Consider the following 17,032-nt stretch of genomic DNA (forward strand, 5'->3'; position numbering starts at 1 on the left):
GGAAAGAGGTGCAGCTTAAAACAAGTTAGCTACTGGACTGACATAAGAAGAATCTTGTGTCTTAGACAGTCTATTCTACTCCATCAAATAAATAAATCTGTATAAAAAAGAGAGATCAAAAAATAATCAAGCTGGCAGAAAATATGCACCTTGCAAGTCAACAGAAGCCCAGACAATAGCTTATCAAGAGCAGAAAAAAAATAATAAGATTCCATAAGCCTTAATTTAAAAATAATTAATAATGCATCTCATTCCTACTTAAGACTATAACCTGAATAACAAGTTTAGGAGTCCAGAATAATCACCATTAATGTGGCTCTCCACTGCACCAAACATACATTATCAAAACAATTAAAAGCTTTCACATTCTTAAATCTAAATTAATAATTCCCACCAAAAAAAAAGTCTTCCAAATAAATAGTTTTTAAAATGAATTTTAAAGTCGTCAAAATCTATCAGAAATAAATTATTGATAAACCACCTTCATCATCTTCCCCTCATGGATTAGGTCAGAAACTACCAGCAACAAATGATATTCATGCCCTGATGAGAGACTAATTCTCACAGTCCACGTCTCTCCGAAGATTTCCCCATTCCCAAATGGTTATTGCTGAGCAGGTGTGGCACAGTGAAAATGCAGCATTGGGTTGTGGGTTGGGTTTTTTTTTTGTTGTTGTTGTTTTTGTTCATCAGGCAGTGTTTTGTATGGTACATGCAAGTCTGCTTCAAGCAGAGGAAAAACAGCAGCTCCAGGCTCTGTCGACCTCAATACTGGTCTGTATAGGAAAGACAGCAGTAGTAGAAGTAGCAGCTACATTAAACAAAGAAGCGTGCGTGGCCATTGCGGTTCAGCTTCAAGATCTTCCCAAGGCGCTGTTTAGCAGTTGCCATTCCTTTCTTTGGACGTTTGCCTGAAAAATGAAATCAAACACTTCAATTGGGAATTTTAAAACAATTTTCTTTTTTAAAATTTAAGTCGCCATAGAAAAAAAACGAAATCCAACTTCCAAGCTGAAAGCAGGTAAAATTTTCACGTGGAAACACTTTTCAATAAGTGCTCTTCGTCCATCTGCTTCGGAGCAATCAAACGGGGCATCAGAATTCTAACAACAGCAGGAGTTGTTTTCCCTTAACACTGGCTAGCATTAGCATAAATAAAGTGATATTACTATTTCCAAATAGTTCTGGCCTATCGCAGGGCAATGAGTGTGACAGGGGAAAACTTATGCTGAGCTCCCTGAATTCTGCTCACATAAATCATACCCTTGAGTAAATGCAAAATAAACTAGCAAGCAGTATGGTCATCAGAATTTTTAATTATCTCTTTTTCAATTGGCACAGTTTTCCAACCTTTCCTTAGATAAACAAACCTGACTCAGGCCACTGTTTCAGAGTACAGCTGTGGTTCAGTTTGTTCTGCTCCCTGTGATGAACACACAACAGATACAACTGCAGACGGAGTGGTAACAGTCACAGAATGGCTTGTTGGAAGGGACCTTAAAGCCCTTCCATTTACATTCCATGTTGTGGACAGGGTTGTCACCCACGAGATCAAGCTGCCCAGGGCCTTGAACGCATCCAGCCATAGAGCATTCACAGCTTCTTCAGGCAGCCTGTGCCATTGCCTCACCAACCCTTGAGTGAAAGCGTTCCCACTAATATCTCACCTAAATCTCCCCTCTCTTACTTTAAAACCATTCTCTTTTGTCCTGTCACTATCAGACCATGTAAAAAGTTGGTCTCCCTCCTGATTACAAACTCCAATTAAAGCCAAGCGGCCAGTCTGATCTCCCTTACTTCCTCCTCCACACTCTTTGATGTTTACAGGCTCCTCTACTTTAGGTGTTTATCGTTAACTTTTCCCCTGCCTTCTTTCCCCGGCAAAAGGGCAAGAGAGATAAGTAGTACCTTTTGTCGCCTGGTTGCTGATAGGGGGTGGATTTGATGCTGGCCTCTTCGTTGGATGAAGTGGAACAGACAAAGATGTTTCACCATACGGCCTGTCAGGGCTGAGGCTGCCGTCGCTCAGCCGGCACTCTCCTTGAATTAGACTGGAGTCTCGCATATACTTGCCATGCTGAAAACTCAAGCCACTGCTGTGGACGATGCTCCTGTTTTCCTGAACCTTATGATTAGCCTCTGATGCACCCTCTTTCTTGATATATTTTTGTGTTTTACTCGTATCCTGGTGTGGAAATGAGGAGGAGAAAGAGAAGAAAAAGTGGAAGTTAATAGCTCCTGGATTCAAATTCACTACAGTTTTTCTAATTACACTACTACATCTTTAAAAAGAGGATGCAACTGCACCAGTCTTCAACCACTTCATCATTTCCACGAGTACAGGTTCCTCTTAGAAATCAGGTATACAATATAATAATCAGAGTAATTCATACGCACTTAAAGGCAATGTTATACACACATTGTAAAGAATACAATGTAGTTAGACTTTATTATAAAAAAACCTACAAAGCATGCATTTATTATACAATTATTAAACAGCACTTATCTTGTAATTTGAATTGTTCCTAATATTTTTAGCATATGCTAAAACTGTTAGAAATATTTTATATTTCTATATATTAGAAAAATATTAGAAACATTTAGCATAGAAAGAGACAAACCTATCAAAAAACCATCAAAAACTTTAGAGAGTAAGAAAATTAGTTTTTCATTTATGTATTCCTTCCTGGATTCCACCTAGACCTGGAATGCTATTCCTACCATTGGTTATTGAAAGGTTTTCATCAGTTTCACTGTATAAATTTTGGGGATTTTTTTTTTTTTAATGAATTTGTTCTGGAGCTCTAATTGAAAGCAGCAAGCAAACAATACAGTGCTTCCCCAGACAGACTGAATTCACGTTTTTTGTAAAATATATTTTCTTTTTCAAGATACTGCACTAAGCATCTTAATAGTAGTCACTATGACAGCAGGGAGTTCAAAAGGAAATCAAACAAACAAAAGAATGGGGAAAAAAAAAAAGCATGACGGAAATACAGTCCTAGGTTACCAGCACCAGAACTGCTATCAGATTTTCAGTATGTAAGCACCTACCCATTTAGGTGCTTACAACTTCATGTGTTTGTTTTTTTTTAATAAAAATGTGTTCAAAAGTTTTAGAAGATTGTTTTACCTGAGGGGTAATTCTTGAAGCTTCATTTAGGTGTCTAGCCCACGCTGAAGCCCCCAAGTGTCTTTCTTCTTCCTTCACAGACCTACCTGAAGAGAAGTTCAACAAGCTTAAACTTTGAAATCAGTAATCAGGAATATAAAATTTATTATATATTTGAGCAGCATCAAAAATGAGTTCAGGAAAGAAAGAAAACTACAATGGAAAATTTTCCCTAGATATTAAAAAAAAATTGTCAGACTGGTTTGGTTCCACATACTAAAATCAGGAAAGCAATCTTGCAGTATAAAAAGGATTAATTAGACTCATATATCTCCATAAGAAGATCAGATAAACACAACTGTACACGTTTGAAAATACCGATACTGAGGATATCTTACTTTCTCTGTTACACCACAGTTTTCAGTTTTCCGCCATGACTTTGCCTATACTTAGCTCCCACCAATCTTGTCTTTTGTTTCTTTCTAAGCACTGATTTGCTGCTTGGGTAGAATATATGGAACAAGGTCTAAGCTACCAGGCCTACCGTAGGAGTTTCCACATCGAAAACATTTACAACACAGTTAACTTCTTTAATGTGAGGTCTGATAATATATTGGGTCAGCTGGAACTTTTTTTCCCATAAAAATCTATGTGGAGCTACATTTTAGATTAGTGGCTAAAATGATGTTGGTAGCACATCAAAGTTTTGGCTATGCTGGGCAGCGCTTGGACACAGTCACAGTTCTCTATTTTTACCACTTTGCCTTCACACAATGAGAAGACTATTGGGGAGATATAACCTGAAGAGCTGTCTTGAACTGGTCAAAGGGATATTCCCTATCACATCACATCCTGCTTGGCAATGAAGGCCGGGGCAGAGAAGGGGAGCAAGGAGGAAGGCTGTATACAAATATACCTGTGGCTCAGAGACTGGCTGGGCAACATTCTGTGTAGGGGAGGTGGTGAGCGATCGTCTTTGTACCACTTGTTCCTTTTCATCTTTCTTTCATTTATTAAACTATCCTCATGTCACCCTATGAGTCCTCCCTCTTATGCTCTTCTCATTCTCTCCTCCATCCCACAGGGCAGGCAGGGCAGGGGAAGGAACAAGCAGCCGCGTGGACGCTTAACTGCAGGCCTGAGTCAATCCATCATGTTAACTAACCAGGGGGTCACATTTTTAATAAAGGCACAGTGATTGTAGTGTGATGTGTATGTCTGTGTGGTTTGCTGGGGTGGAGGATTTTTGCATGTGTTTTTCTTTTTGTTATTTGGAGTTTTTTTGCTTATTTTGGTTTTATTCATTTAGATGGCTGGTTGATAGGTTTTTAAGGACCTACAGCTAAAGTTATTGAAACATAGCCCATGATACCAGGCTTTTCTGTTTTGTGCTCAAACTCAAGGTACTGTTAGTTCTTTGAATTAGCACCCTTTTGCTACTGAGGTTCTCTTTTTTTTTTTTCTCAATTATAAGCCTCTTTAATTTCATTCTCATGCAAAGAATTTTCACACATAATGACCTTTCCTCTCTGTTTCAAAAACTGATTTTGATTCCTCTGAGGAAATTAGTGTTAAATGCTCTGTTGTCTGTCATTCCCAAAATGTATTTAACAAATGCCTGTTTTCCACAGATGTTAAAATGCCTCTGACAAAAACATAAAGGAAAAAAAAAACAACACCAAATCTCTGAATTCTCCTCTTCAAGATTAAAATCCCCTTTAATGAACTGCTTTCATAGCAGAATTTCAGGAATAAACCTGAATGTGCTTTCTAAAGTTACATGAAAGAACTCAAGCACATTCCTATGGATATCTGTGTAACACACGTCATGAAAGCTGTAACTATGTAGGTTCTGTCAATCTTTTTTGAAGGAGAATACACTGTCAATCTAACCATAACTTTGTCATTCTTATTAAAATGTCACAAAACTTATATGTGACAACACTTAGAAGATGTGTTTTGATGACTTCTCAAGCTAAGTTTGCCCTTGCTTTACAAAGCAACTTTTAGTTTTTACAGCAGAAGAAAACTAAAAGCTCCCATCTTTTAAAAAGTTGCTCCAATTTACTTAAAAGCTTGACTACAGTTCTTAAATCTTTGAGTACTTATTCTAAGCAGTTCCTTCAACACAGCAGAGAGCAGTGGTGTCATTAATTCAGATACTTACCACATTCTATTGTTTTGTGGCTCTGAGAAGGCTGTCTGTCTTTATGCCTACTTCTAGGATAGCTTCTTTGTTCCTGAAGAGAGGTTCTTTTATCTGTGCAGTCTGTGCTTTGAGTATGATCTGGTAAACATGTGGTATAGTGCAATCCTGCCATAGAAAGCATGCCCTGAATAGCTTCTTCTTCTGTACTTGTCGAGGTAGGACATTCCCTAGAAAAATATGTAAATATGAAACAGTTCAAAATAGAACAGTAAATCTCCCTGAATGAATTGTTTTTATGTTCATATAAAGCAGAAACATAAATATTAGTGTGAAAAAGCCCAATACTAATTTATAAACAAATGCCAACAATGTGCTTACTTTTTACTGGGAGTTTCATTTCTGGATGGCTTCTGGGTAGTTTGACAAAGGTCTCTCATGACCTTAGATTCCTCCTTGAAATTTGATGTTACTTCCTGTTTCTCTTCATCACCTGAGCTTTCCGACTCCTCTGTGGAGGAATCCTTTTGCTGAAACAAAAGCAAACAGTATACAGAATTGTCATCATGCCATCTAAAATAGAGATGCTACTTTAATTTATTAAAAAAGCAACAAAAAAACAAAACAAAACAAAAAAACACCCAATCTAGAGCTTCTAAGTATAACATTTTGATATACATGTGTGTATATATGTGATACATGTAGGCACATATACATATAGTATCCAGAATGCAGTTAACTTGAATGAACAACTAAGATATTATCTATCCAAATATTGCAGCAAGCATCTTCAAATACTTTTTTTTTTTTCTTACAGAGAACTCTACAAACATTAAAGCATGCACAAATGACAGCATTCATTTTTAAAGACTAATGACTATTTTTTCTTCAGTATTCAAAGTAGAGGAAAAAAATATGGAACAAGAGTTCCAAGGAGCAGCCCAGAATTATTCCTGCTACTTATAATGAGACATGTGCTGCCACAGTTAACAGTTTCTCACTCCCACTCTCACAAATGCAAGATAACTTCCATCAGCAGCATATCTACAAGTGATAGCTCTCAGGTAAACCCAGAACACAGCAAGAACAGGGACACAGCAGGTGTTGCCTCACTTATACTGGAAAAGCCTAATTTCTTGAATGAAAGTGCTTGTCAACTCCTGACGAGATTACAGCTTGTATGAGCAAAACCTTCTCAAAGGTGAAGTAACAATATGCATCTTAACATGCCTTTAAGTGAAGAAAGGGCTACCATAGATACATTCAGCTCAGTAATTCAGACTAATTATTTTCAACAAGTACAGACAACAACACATTTTAATTCAAGCCAAAGACTATAGGTGATAACTCAATAATAGGCTTCAGAGTGGAAGATCAGAAAATGGAAGATCATAGCCCTTCAAGACTGCCACCACCAACCACAATAACTGCAAGTCAATGCAGCAGATCACCAGGGGATGTTTTTAAACAATAGCTTCTTTCTCAGAAGAAGCTCTTTAATCTTCGACACTTCTGAAGTGACACAAATGGGTAATGATGTTATAACTACAATTCGACATTAGTAAGAAAGCTACTGTCTTGTTAAGATCTTCTCTGCAATATAAAAACATTTGAAAGATTTACAGGAACTACTGAGATAATTCATTTTGGATACATCATTACAACAAAAAAATACAAACATTAAATACTATTAGAAATTAGGAAGCTGAAGAACATAGTGCAACTAAGGAATCGGTGGCATTTAATACAAAACATTTCATTCCATGACAAAGTGATCCAAGGGTGGTTACATGCTTGTATAAAGTATTTAATTTAATTGTAAAGATACCATTTAAAGCCTAGGCATTCAAAAGGAGGATCTCCATTTATTTTGAGTAGTCTGAAATGCCTCATTAGGGGTTAGCCACTTAAGGCTATTAAAAATAAATTGGATATTTATAGGATTGTTTTCATTTAACCATGCTTTAAAATGAAACAGCATGGCAGACACTCATAACTCAAATGATTAAATTTAGCTTCATTATAGAAGAAATGAACACAGTAACTGTTATTTATCCTTTCCCAGCCTTTGTATGATCCAGAGCAGAGTCCTCCTTTGCCAATCCCATCTTAATGGCAAATGAGATCATAGTATTTGGCTCAAGATGGCACATCTTGCCACTTTCCTCAGTACAAGAATAAATTAAGAATGAGGCAAAAGTGTAGAGTTTGAAATATTGCCTTGAACAAGCATTAAATATTTTATTTCCCAGATAAATTTGAAGTGAACAAAACTATCCTGAATTGCTTTGTTAACTTTTTCTAGCCCTACCTGTGTAGTGCAATCAGGCTCAGATTCTTCTGAATCAGAAATATCAGAGTACACTGAGGATCCTTTCCTGAGTTCTGATTTCACACTTTCAAAGAACACTGTGAAGAGAAAATTAAAATATAAAGGTCAATATTTATTAAACGGAATATTTAACAATTATGAGGAATGTAAAAATTAACAGTTCTGTGTTAACAATCTGTTTTCAACAATAACAAAAACATAACTATTCACTGATCTGGTTCACAAGTCAAGTTTCCTCAAAGTTCTGAATCAACCACTGTTGACAAGCGGACTTGTAAAGTGGCTCACGGGATGAGGGCAGAGGAACAGAAATCACATGCACCTTTTATTGCCCAAAGAACACAAACTGCACAGGTGGCAACAATGACAGTTCAGACAACTGTCACTTTTGTATATATGCTAAAGTCAGGAGTGGGTCCCAGAAAGCGTGGAGTAGGCTAGCACTAGATGCAATTCACTCTTAGACTCTAAGCCTGAGATTTCCCTTGTTGTAAAAATAAGAGTGGTCACAGAGAAACACTACTCACAGAAGTCAGAAAATACTCAATGACAAAGGCAAAGGAAAAAAAAAGCAAAACAACAAAACATTGTGTTACTTGCAATTTTACAATCACAATTCAGATATTCTGAATGCTTTGTGCTACTGCAGAGCTGCCAAACAGAGGTTACAATGACGATTTGTTACAGAAGATTAAAATATTATTGTGATGATTCACAATGTTCTTTCATTGGTTTTCATCACATCAAGATCTGTAAAGAAAGGGGTGAAGAGTAGAATTTTTGCTAATAGTAAGATAAAGTACAATCAGAGAATGACCTGTCAAAACAGACATCAAAAACACTGGCATGTGACAAAATAATCAATTAAATCAGCCATCTAGTCCACCTGATTTACTTTTATAATCCTGAAGGAACTCAAATACAAAGCTAAGATGCTCTCAGAAGCATTCACCTCTTAGGACAGCCTGTGTTCCAAATATCAAATTTTAAGAGTTCAGAATCATCTAAGGCTGTGTATCTATATCCAGGCTGCTGGCTGAAATTTTGGTTAAGTACAAATTAACGGAAGACTACAATACACAGATTACCTGGCAAGTATGTTTTGGAGAAAAGACATGTATCAATAACAGAATCAAGAACTTTTGAATGTATGTCAAGAAAGTAGTGTGAAAAGAAAGCAGCATAAAAATTCTGAAGTGCTTTTTACAAAGTCTCTGATAGGAAACTGAAACAAGTACCATATATTAAGTACTAACACAGATCAGAAATCAGCTATGAAACAAAGACAACTAGTGTTAGAATGTTGTCGTTCTTTTGACAGACTTATATGAAACATAAAAAGAATGCAATCTTTGTAGCTAATTAATTATACAAGCATTAGAGAGATAGTTGGTAACCTATTTCCAGTAGGATTTTGTTTCTACTGTGGACTGTGGCAAGATTCATAAATAGGCATCAAATATATTCCAAGGAATAGTAATAAGTTCTGAAATTTTAAGAGTTAGAAGAAAGCTAAGAATAAGACCGATTATCAAAAAGGGAATAAAATGAAAGCCTGAGACCAAATTATAACTAAACTTAAAACAGCAGTACAAAGAACTGTGAGGGTTATCCCAATACAGTAAATGAGCAACAAAACTGTAAACGAATTTAGGCCAAAATATTCAACATATGACAATAAAGTACATATTCTGAATGAATGTAGATCAAAAAAGAGGGAAGAGAAGAGGGGAAGATTTCTGATGATAATTTAAACCTTTGGCCTAAGGAAAAAAAGGAAAGAAAAAGATTCCCAGGATAAGTAATAGAACAGACAATACAGAAAATAACACTATCATACAACTCAACTGAATTCTCCTTTAGAATACTATATCATGCCTTTTTCAAGAAAAACCCTTCTCCAAAGTTAGAAGTGGCAAAAATTTGTGTGTGAATAGTGAGCCACAATTAGAAAAAATAACACTGATAAAGGATCCTCAAGAACTACTCTCATTTCAATTCTAGGAAACTCGAAATTCCTAATATTTAATCAACAAAACTTCTAAGAAGAAATGTAAGCCTTTACCAAAATATATGAGAAGGTGAATGGTTTGACAAGACATGCACATAACTAGTTAAGTACCAAAATAGTGAAGATATAAGATGTAAGACAAGCAATGCTAATGTAGAACCTCATATTTTCTGTTTCATCTGGGGCTGGGTACTGCCATATATGACATAACATTGTATGAGTCTCAGGTTTGGTCTGCACAGTTTGGCTGTGCAAATATACCTACAAGCAGCCAAACCACTGTCCATTTCTAACTCTTGTTTATTTTGCAAGCCATGAGCAAAGCAATGAACAAGTGTCTAGTTTCCTTTTTTTCTGTTTTCTATACCAGATCTCTCCTAAGCCTTGGTCACCATTTAGAACCCAAATCTTGGCATGATACGCAAAGTTGTATAACTTGACCTATTTAAAGGCATCTCTCTACAGACATTATCTCTTGGCCAAAAGCCCAGTAAGAACAATGGAAGGCAGCAGCCTGTTTATAGAAACAGGTAGTTCATTTATGGAATTCTCAGCCAAAGAAAAATTTCTCCCTCTCTGTAAGCCCTCAGGTTAGGCAAAATAACATAACCAGAAGTAGGTGATTCTTAACAGAGAGGTCTGCACACTCTTACCATTGAATTACAAACTAGTGAAAGCCTTGAGTGCTCAACCTCTGGAAGAATCTCAACATTCACTTATAGTTCTAAATGTTTCTTAGATTTAGATGCCCTCTGCCAAATTATTGAGGTATCAAGTAAAAACAACAATTTTTAAGAAAATATACCATTTCTATGTATGATTTGATCTTCAATTCAAGTGTAAAACTTAGTTTAATTTTTTTAAGTGGATAAACGCAACATTATGCCTAACCTTTACCCAATAAGCATTTGCCTTTTTTGTTCTTAAGTACATAGGAGGATCTCATTCTTGTGCAGATTTTTAAACATTGTCCTCTGTGACCCTTCACAAGTCCACAGAGATTACAAACCACTTTGTTAGCAGAAATAATTAAATATTTTACCAGGCTGACAATGGACTCATAAACGTTGTTACAGATGTGCAGGAAACCAAGGGAACTGAAAGTCTCTAGAGGCTGTTTTTTTTTAATTATTTATCTTATAAACATTGACCTTAGTTTCATAATACACATCCTCTCAGCCTCTGGTAAGCCCTACAGTGAAAGTATGTGAATTTCATAACTAAACAGAGAGTTAAACAAGTGCTGAATTTTCACCATACTCAGGCAGAGCTACTGAAAAAAAAGTACAGAAAACAGGCATTTTCTATTGGTAATTCACTAACAGACTTTGTGATCAGCACTGCTGAACACCTAGCAGAAAGACTTGAGGTTACAGAAAGGCCAACAAAGACAAACTCCTAGTGATAGATGATTTAGATACAAAGTACTGGAAAGAGGAGTGTTTTATGGACAATACTGAATTCCTCCTCAACCTTGCACATAACTGAAAACATTGAAAGCATTAAGATTTCATTAATGCTAAGTTCTATTCTTTGCCTGTATGGAATAAACCTGTTCATTAGGCAAAGTGTACAAAATTGTACCATCAAATAAGTAGCCACCAAACGGAACACAAAAGAAGAAAGATAAGATGGGGTTGGTACCAGATGAATTTTAATCCTCTTGAGTGAATTATATGATAAATTTTGATTAAATAAATAAATAAATAAATCAGCATTCCTACGTTATGGAACTGACCAACATTAACAAATACCTTACTTTCAAATAATACCTAAAACACCAATTAAACCTCCACTCTGAAAGATGACGAAAGTATCCAAAATGGCACCAATGTAAAATGATTAGCTTTGCTTTCAACTCTACTGTTGTTTCAACTGCTGTTAGCTTCTTCAGGAGAATAAAAATATCCAGTAACACTTGATAAACCCATTATTGCAATTTTTAATACTAATTTATTCGATCTGTTAGTCTATCCTCTCTATACTTCAGTAAAACAGCAGTCAGATATCACAATATTAGACCCTCCTTAAGACCATCAAAATGTTGAATTGATAGGGCTTAGAGACAAGCTTACTGTTCAGTGGTTTTTGGGCATCTGCGTTCCCTTCTCCTTCAAATCCTGAGGTCTGATCTTCTCTCTTAACAGTCACCTTTTTCGACCTTGTCCTGTCATCTTCGTCTTCACTATCTGCCGTGTAAAGACTTCGATCTGTAAACGGACGTCTTTCATCTCTGTCTCACAAGAAAAATAACATATTATTCTTACGAATGCAAAGCAATTGTTTTCTCTTACTTAATTATTTACAGGACGTCACTGAGACAATAACAGGAACATTCTCTTATATTCACCTCTTGGTTCTGAACTGCATATACTCCCGTTTTGCACCCTAGGCAATTGTAACTAACAACCAGGTGCAAAGCTTTACACCAAAATATCTTTAATTAAAATTACTCTAATACAGTGACCCAACTGAGCAACTGAATGAAACGTCATAGGAAAGGAGCTTGCAAAGCATCTCCTACTCTTCACTCCATAACTGTGATTCCACTAGGGGACAGCAAACACAACAGTCAACATATTTCTTCTATATTTTTCACGTGAATCTTAAAAGGAAACTTAGAGCTACAGAAACAAAAAATAAACACTATTATTATAAAAATAGCATGTTCTTGGTCCATAGTGACTAGGAATAAGTGATTCCCAATCAACTATTTGTACCTAATGATTCTTCCATTTGACAGCACAAGGCGAAGATCGTTGTCCTTTGTTCGCCAGTCAGGTACTGTAGAAGACGGTTGAAAGGGCTTGTTAAATCTCCCATTCAGTTTTGAGTTTGCTATGTCCTAAAGAAGTAAAAACACTATTGATTAGTATTAGTTTCTATAAATTAGATCACTTTTTCTGCACATGACAAAAGCTTCAACTCAACACCAGGATGGTTCTACTTTTCTGATAACCAACTGAAGAAAGCTCAGACAAAACATGTTTACACAGAAGATGCAGTTAGCTGTTTCTTCCTTTTCCTCGAATCATCTACAGTTTCCTGAAGCATCTGTAATACCTGCAAAATCTCTACAATACTCTTTTTGGATTTCTTTTTGAGAAGCTGGGCTGGGAATTGATAAAGCAACTCCTGGATTAGCTGTCTGTTCTCTAGAATTAGTATTCCAGAATTTACTCAGAGTACAGCAAAACGTTCATAATGGAAAGTAACCCATCTAAAGAAAAACTTTCTAGGACAAAAGAAATTTATGTTTGACACAAACTCTTACAGAATCAAATAACAGGTTTATGTACTAAACAAGGAATGAAGACAATAGTTTTGTTTTGTTGTTTTTTTTTTTAAAAACGAGAACAGTATTTTTCTATGTTAAGTGACAATGACTGATACTCCTAAACATTTTAAATACACAAATGCACAGGTCTATTATTCGTGCTAAAACTGAAGCTCAGCTTCTTTTCTTTGGGAGCTAAATGTATGTCTCTTGTTTTTGTCTTATAAAGGTCAATAGGTCCCGACACAGTTGTCTGCATTTCTCATTCTCAGAAAACTACTTATTTCCTTGCAGAAGGTTACTTATTTCCATATTCATGCTCTTTCTCCCATTTCTGCTTCTATTTTTTGAAACGAGGCCATCAAATCTGAAAAGATAATATATCAAGAGACTACATCTTTCTCATACAGTCTGTGATGGTGTTGTAAATACAACTAATCAGTTAAAACCACGCTAGAGACCAAGGCAATCTTAGGCTTACTGGAAGGAAGACACAGTCATAGAGAAAACAGAAACATAAAGAAAAATGAAGCTCATCAAATTACAGTAACTGAACTATAGTAAACAGTTACCTAAAAGCTCACCTAAAAGAGAAGTAGGTCTGGCACAGAGCTTCACAGACGCAAACCTTTGAAACCAAAGGTTTGAAAGCTTTCCACTTTCTGCACAGAGCAGATTCAAAGTAGCACCTAATAGTTACAGCAGCCTTAGTTCAAAAACTATGCATGTAGTAGGTGATGGATTCAGGGCGTTTTTGGAAAAAATGTTGAAGGAAGGTCCACAAAAAAGCACCAAGGAAGAGAGAAAGTTCTATGAGGAGAACTATCTACCCATAGCTCATACAGCAAAGATTAGTAGGCTGCTTTCTTTATGCACATTAAAACCTTTTCCCTTTGAAAATATGTTAGAAATTATTCTATTCTGGCTTTGTTTTTCTTTTATGTAACACAATACTTGCCTCCTCCCACGGTGACATCTCCAGCCTTTTCAGTACCTCTCTTGTGTGGAGTTCTAAGATATCCAGATTAGAAGGAGTTTTGGTAGCATGGTCTCGCAGTTTCCTCACCCTTCGTCTCGAGTGGTGAGGAGAAGCTGTTTCATGTGAAGACCGTGAAGCTGAACACACACCAAGAATTCCCTGAGTTTTCACTGGTTTGTTGTTTTCCTCCTTTAATTTAAAAAATAAAAAATAAAAATTAAGTGCTGCTACCCATTCCTCTAATAAAATACAAGTTATATCAATAAAATTTTAAGAACTTTTAGAGAAGTATTATATATTTGCTATTATTTGCTGTACAAGGTTTAATTATATACTTCTTCATCCCCACGTGGGGCTTTTAAGCTTTCCCATAACAGAACTCAGCACCAACATACAGGGTTTTATTTGTGAAGGCAGGGTACTACAGCCAATAGATTAGTATTGCCTTCAGTTTTCAGAACTCTTTCCACATGCAAATGTAGTTTCAAGAACTGATATTAAGGAATAAAGGAGCAAAACTCTGCTACAATGGAGGGTAGGAGGAGCAAAAAACCCTAAAACACTGACTATACAACAAACAGGGACAAAGCATAAAAAAATGAGATGGCAGCTGGACAACAAGTAACAGACAAGGGGCTGGAAGAATAGAATACAGACAGAATTTCAAAGGAACTCACAACATCCATAATTATTGCAATATATATAATATATATTATATAATATATTCTATGTTATAATAATATATAAGCAATATATAAATTTATAATAATAAAATATGTGTGGGTTCAGTTTAGAAATACAAATTTACAGATAACTTCACCATTACGATTGTGTGAGCTTTTTTAACAATTACATAAAACATCCTCACCATACTTTATCTGAAATACAAACTTCATGGTATTTCCAACAGTTTTCTCTTAATCTATTAGAAAACGAACATTAAGATAAATACAAAGGTGAATATAATCAGCAAAGGCCCTGATTCAAAGACTTTTCTACAGAGTTTAGGGTTGCCTCCATTCTTACCTCTACGGAACGAATCACTTTTGAGAGCTCTTTTATGAGATGTCCAGGCCTAATGTTGTCTGGAATTTCAAAGGCATGTTCTGTTACAAGCTGCATGCAAAGGATGAAGATAATTAATTAAGCAGAGGTAGTATAAAATAAACAAAACTACAGGAAAAAGAAATTGAAGGAAGAGACCTGATTAATTTAATTATTACAGCAAATTGCCAGGGCAGAAATACACAAACCAAAGCTTCAAGTCCAAGATTTAGAAGGGAGCAGATACTCCCCAGCGTGTGATGTTCAAGATATACAAGGGCTCAAAGTTAGACATCTCACAGTTTGTCCAAGAAACTCCAAAGAAGTGTTAATACAAAGCCATTCTGATAGTTGCTTCATTTTCTTCTTCCATAATTAACTTTTTTACTTCCCTTTCAGCACAGTCAGTATAGAGACACACTTAGGAAAATAATTAAAGACTTTCAAAAAACTGAATTTCGCTATGAAATAATATATCCTAAATAGCAAATGAAGAACGAGTAACCAACAAGCAAATTTTAGACATCTGCCTCATATCTCATTTTTTAAATGACCTTCTCAGCCTGTGTAAAATGTGGTAGGTTGGAGAAAGCAATTCAATATCATTCCCTATGAAAACAACTTGGAAAGCTGTAAGAGTTTGCTCCTTTTAATCCTCTGAAATAGTAGCAGAGCACAGACGGATCTACTATACATTTATTACCAATCTGAGCAAGCCCAAAGTTTCTACATTTAGACCTAGGAAAACAAGTTTTGTATTTTGTATCTAGTTTAAATTTGCCCCAAGACACACTTAGTTAAAATGAAGCAGACAAAACACTCACACATAGAACAGAGTGTCTAACATGAACTCTGGTATCCCCTGAATTAACTATTTAAATGGAAAAATGTCCCACAGACACTTTCAGCTATCGGCACTTCAAAAATTATTGCTATTCAACAATTATTGCTAGAAGCAAACTGATACTGTAAACATACTTCACTGCATCTGGCTTCCTAGGTCATTATATTCATTTCAGTATCATTAATGCTACAGGCAAGATAAAATCTGCTGCTATTATTTACCACTGTTCATTCTCAAGTGCATCACCTTTATATTCTGCTTCATACTTGGGAACACAGCATTTCTGACATCAGATAAGTTTTCCAGTAACTTAATGATAATTTTAGGACCACTCAGTCCTTTCAACATAAGGACTGTCCCAAAGAGCCTTCCTGTCCATGATGACTGCAAGAGGAAGCAACTCTGATACAATCTTCCAAAACACTGACTGGAAAGTTTCACTTGGTTTAAAAATACTGACAAGCCTCTCTAAAGCAAACACAGTTTGTATCAGAAGAAATGGATTATTTCACAGGTAAAGTGCAAGTACTTTGAGCCAGGGAAGTTCCATCTGCAAGCTCACTTGTTTGCTACTATAAAAGGTATCTCTTTACATCAAAACTTTCTAACTACTAAGCTGCATCAGAATAATTATGGGAAAAAAATCCAACCAAGCAACTTAAAATATGTCAATAAACTCAAACTGATACTTAAGCAGGTAAAGTAAATGGTGGAAAAAAACTGCGATACATTGAAGTCAAGAAATCATTTCATAGAATCGTATAACCACAGAATGGCCTGGGTTGAAAAGGACCCCAAGGATCACCTAGTTTCAACCCCCCTGCCATGGGCAGGGTCGCCAACCACTCGACCAGGCTGCCCAGAGCCACTTATAAATGCTGGGGAAAAAAAAAACAACAGGTGATCAAGAATATATATATATTCAAATAGTCCTGGTAGGCACATGAATCCACCAATATTTATAAATTACCATCACAGTTAAGCGTTTTGATAACGTAAAAACACAATCCTTTGAAAAAAAAAATATAAATAAAATTAATTTTATAAAGAGCTATTTAAAAAAAAAACAAAAAACAAAAAACAAAAAAAAGCCCACAACAGTACAGTTACCCCAAATAATCTTACTGGTACATGGATCAAACATCTTAAAAATAGAATCTGAGGCCTGTTGCTTATGTAAGTTGGAAGGAAGCCAGAGCTACAATCCAAAAGATCAGATGACTGGATAAGTCATCATCTTTATTGTGCATATTAACCAACTTGCAGACTGACGCTCTGCACCAGAGA

General features: G+C 35.9%; 1 protein-coding gene across 1 annotated transcript in view; it reads right to left on the minus strand.

The window, feature by feature from the left end:
- Window positions 1-659: 659 nt before the first annotated feature.
- The window catches only part of KDM7A (lysine demethylase 7A), a 36,086-nt gene continuing 19,713 nt past the window's right edge, over window positions 660-17,032 (minus strand). The window contains exons 11-20 of the mRNA XM_031552680.1: window positions 14,884-14,973; window positions 13,837-14,046; window positions 12,322-12,446; window positions 11,677-11,834; window positions 7,570-7,667; window positions 5,640-5,788; window positions 5,280-5,488; window positions 3,134-3,219; window positions 1,909-2,185; window positions 660-911 (exon numbers count right to left, since the gene is read on the minus strand). Coding sequence (XP_031408540.1) covers window positions 817-911; window positions 1,909-2,185; window positions 3,134-3,219; window positions 5,280-5,488; window positions 5,640-5,788; window positions 7,570-7,667; window positions 11,677-11,834; window positions 12,322-12,446; window positions 13,837-14,046; window positions 14,884-14,973 — 1,497 coding nt within the window. The 3' untranslated portion in view covers window positions 660-816. The remainder of the gene's footprint in view (window positions 912-1,908; window positions 2,186-3,133; window positions 3,220-5,279; window positions 5,489-5,639; window positions 5,789-7,569; window positions 7,668-11,676; window positions 11,835-12,321; window positions 12,447-13,836; window positions 14,047-14,883; window positions 14,974-17,032) is intronic.

Source organism: Meleagris gallopavo, chromosome 1 (assembly GCF_000146605.3).
Source record: "Meleagris gallopavo isolate NT-WF06-2002-E0010 breed Aviagen turkey brand Nicholas breeding stock chromosome 1, Turkey_5.1, whole genome shotgun sequence".
In the NCBI taxonomy this organism is placed as follows: Eukaryota; Metazoa; Chordata; class Aves; order Galliformes; family Phasianidae; genus Meleagris; species Meleagris gallopavo.